Genomic DNA, 3,358 nt, shown 5'->3' with positions numbered 1-3,358 from the left:
AGGTAAACACGCAAGTCCACTTTATTGAGGGAGAGGCAACAGTTTTATAGGGGCTGGGGAAGGCTGATTGGTCGAAGCCACGCCCTGTTCTGATTGGTTGCCGGAGAAAGGTCAGTGGGAGGTGCTGGACGGGGGAGGGGTGGTGGTTAGGGATTGGCTTTCGCTGTTGCTGGGGGAAGGGGCAGGGTTTAGGGATTGGTGGCTGCTGTTGCTGGGGTGGAGGGCAGACTTGAGTTTCCCGCCCACGCCTGGCTGTTGCTGCTGTCGGGGGGGAGGGAAAAGGGCAGACTGGATTTTTCCGCCCTGCGCCTGCGCAGGGAGAAAGAAGAAGAAGGGTGCCGCCCCACAAGGCATCGTGTGGCGCCATCCGGGAGGAGGGGAGGCCGCGGAAGCATGGCTGCCAAGAAGGGGAGACCCGAGGGCACTCTGCGCCCATGCCGAGCTTCCTTCAGGGGTGGCGGTGAGTCCGACCAGCCACCCTATTATGGGGGCAGCGGCTTGGCCTGCCGCGGCCGCTCCCCCACCGGGCCACACTTCAGCCCGAGGGGTGACCGCAGGCCATGGAAGGGTCATTGTTTTCTTCTAGTTGTTTCTAGGAAGATGGTGTATGAACACTAGAGAAGAACTCAAGAGGAGAAGTAGGGAGGGGGAAATAATAAAGTCAGTTCTGGTTTGAGGTGCTGTCACAGTAATCAGGTGGCTGGTCCCAGTCATCAGGCAACTAGAACTTCAGAACACCATGTAGGAGAGAAGTCTGGGCTCCAGGAACAGGCTCAGGAGACTGGCTCCAGGGAGGCCACTGAGCAGGTCAAGGACAGAGATTCTGATGCAACCAGGACAGGTAGGCGCCACCAGAGCCTGAGCTGGAGGTCAGAGGGCATGTGCTCTGGCCTTCCTGACACTTACTAGCTGGAAGATCTTTACCCAAGCACTGAGTTCCTGAAAAATCCATGAAGTTGAGGCCAGAGTGTCTTCAAGGACCTTTCAGTTGTGACAGGCTGGCATGGACCTCCATTCAGGAAAATGGAATAGAGACTTTTGCCCCCTTTCCCAGTTGGTTCTCTCCCTTAGGCTTCCCATGTCAGTGGTCCTTCAGAAGGAACTTCACTACGGGGGAGGGAGGCTGAGGCAGCCCCCTTTTTGACTCAGGGACTTATCACCTTGTCAACACATACACACACCTCCTCCCTCCACAGTCCCAGCCAGTTCCAAGCATGGTGTGGGAGGGGCCTGGTGAAGGTACCTGAAAAACCTGAAACACAGGCCCCCCCTGCCCCGCTGTGAGTCTGAGAGCAGGTATAAAAGGGCCTCAGGTGGGTACGGAGCACCTGCCACCTGCACCATGAAGCTGCCTGGCACTCTCGTGCTGCTCTGGGTCGCCTTGCTCCTGCCCTACCACGGAAGTGGGTGCCTGAGGATGAGAACACTCTAGGGGTTCTGAAACCTTCTCAGGGCAGTTCTGAAAATATTGGGTGGAGGGAGGATGAGTGGGTTCTTAAGAGTGTCTCTTAAGGGACTGTCATCTTGCCTTTGTCTTCCAGATTGTGACATATGCCCACCTGTGAAAAATGATGTTAACTTGTTCCTGACGGGCACACCTGATGAATATGTTAATAACGTGGCAAAATACCAAGACAACCCTCTGATACTGACCAATGCCAGAAATCTGAAGACCTGTGCTGATGCAAAACTGACAGAAGAGGATAAGCAGCATGCACTTACAGTGCTGGTGAGTCTAGCTGTGTGTGCCAGTGCCTCTGTTGCCTGCCTGGTGCGTGTGCCAATCCCAGAGAAGTGGGGGAGAGAACATTCCTCTGCCCACCATGGCCCTTCCCTTGGAATCTTGGAGGAGAAAGAACCTCACAGAAAGAGGAGGTCGTGAGAACAGGGTAGACAGATACCAATGGTGCAGGGAAGGACCAGGAAGGGAGATGCAGGGAGACCTTGGAGTCCTCGGGCAGGCCCTGACTGATCAGCTAGACCATGCACTCAGCCTGGGACACCCTATCCCCCAGCTCTTCTGTTCCCAGGACAGGCCCTGGGCACAGGCCTCCCTCACTCTAGCTTCTCTAGCACATATGCCTGGACCTGGAACCTGAACTGGCACCAGATTCAGCCAGTGTCCAAACACCTGTTCCTTTATTTCACCTTACAAATCCCCCATCCCATGCCTTCCCCAAACCCTCATTTTTCCTCTTTTCCTGGGACTCAGAGATCCATTATATAGTTTACATGCCAGGAGAGGAGGTGGGAGCATCCATAAGGCCTGGGCCTTCCCAAGTGAAGAATCAGGGTGAATCCTCTCTCAGCTGCCCCCATGGCCGGTGGGGACAAACCCCAGAATGCATGTACAAGAGTCCCAGTGGAGACTTGCTCATGGACCCTCACTTTCCCCCATGTTCCCACAGACTCATCTGGAGCACTAACAAGTCCTCCTTAGCAACCTCATTCTTTTCTACCCAGACTGGTCCCATCCCCCACATACATACCCCTCTTCTTTTTGTTCTAACAGAGGGAGCTTTGCAAGAGCTTATCATACATACTTGGGTATTTTCCCATGACATTGGGAGGAATCCACCTTTACCTGCTCATACCCAAGGCTTGCATTCCAAAATTGGACTGCAGCCCACCCACCCCCCTAGGAAGTACCTGACAAGTGTGCAATGTGGCTTCATGTCTCATTTACTGCTTGTGGCCTCACCAATTTTCCTACCTTATCTTTTTAGGATAAAATATACTCAAATCCTAGGTGTTAATGGAGCCATCCTTGCCAGGGGCCGTAAGGAAGTCACTTGTCTGATCACTAAGTCTCAGCACCCTATCATGTCCAAGTGTTTGAATAAAGGATTCCAGCAATAAAGGTCTTACAATTCATGAGGGAGTGCTTATTTCTTGGGCTGGAGTTTGAGCTTTTGGGCAGGTGGGGCATGCCAGAGACCACTTGTATACTTCAGCTGCAATCAAGACGTTGTTCTGCCACTGACCTTGGTGGGTGAGGAAAGGAGTGATGACAATCACAGCAGCTAGAATTTCTGAGCACTTCTCTGGGCTGGGATCCACAGGATACATACATTTTCTCCAAATTTTAGCCTTCCAGGAACCCTGAGTGATGGGAGTAATCATTCTCATCTGTAAGATGAAACTGAGGCTCAAAAAGGTGTCTGTTGAAGACCACATACCTCCTGGGCAGCAAAATCTGTTCTCACTGTGCAGTGCTCAGCTATCTCACTCTGTTACTGTGCATGTAGTAGAGTCTTCTGGGCCTCTGATTCCCACCTATAAAATGAGAGAAACACCTCCCACCTCCATGGCTGTGGTAAAGCCAAAGTAAAATAATGGATGAGAAGGACCTCTGTCC

General features: G+C 52.7%; 1 protein-coding gene across 1 annotated transcript; it reads left to right on the top strand.

Annotated features, from left to right (window-relative positions):
* The first annotated feature begins 1,269 nt into the window (after nucleotides 1-1,269).
* On the top strand, nucleotides 1,270-2,874 carry LOC101414523 (major allergen I polypeptide chain 1-like). Its single transcript, XM_071208977.1, has 3 exons — nucleotides 1,270-1,403; nucleotides 1,542-1,729; nucleotides 2,727-2,874. Exons 1-3 carry the CDS (start codon nucleotides 1,343-1,345, stop codon nucleotides 2,754-2,756), a joined length of 279 nt encoding a protein of 92 aa, XP_071065078.1. The 5' UTR covers nucleotides 1,270-1,342; the 3' UTR covers nucleotides 2,757-2,874.
* The last annotated feature ends 484 nt before the right edge of the window (nucleotides 2,875-3,358 follow it).

This window comes from Dasypus novemcinctus, chromosome 18 (genome assembly GCF_030445035.2).
Source record: "Dasypus novemcinctus isolate mDasNov1 chromosome 18, mDasNov1.1.hap2, whole genome shotgun sequence".
In the NCBI taxonomy this organism is placed as follows: Eukaryota; Metazoa; Chordata; class Mammalia; order Cingulata; family Dasypodidae; genus Dasypus; species Dasypus novemcinctus.
The sequence above is the reverse complement of the archived record's forward strand: the minus strand, read 5'-3'. Positions and strand labels throughout refer to the sequence as shown.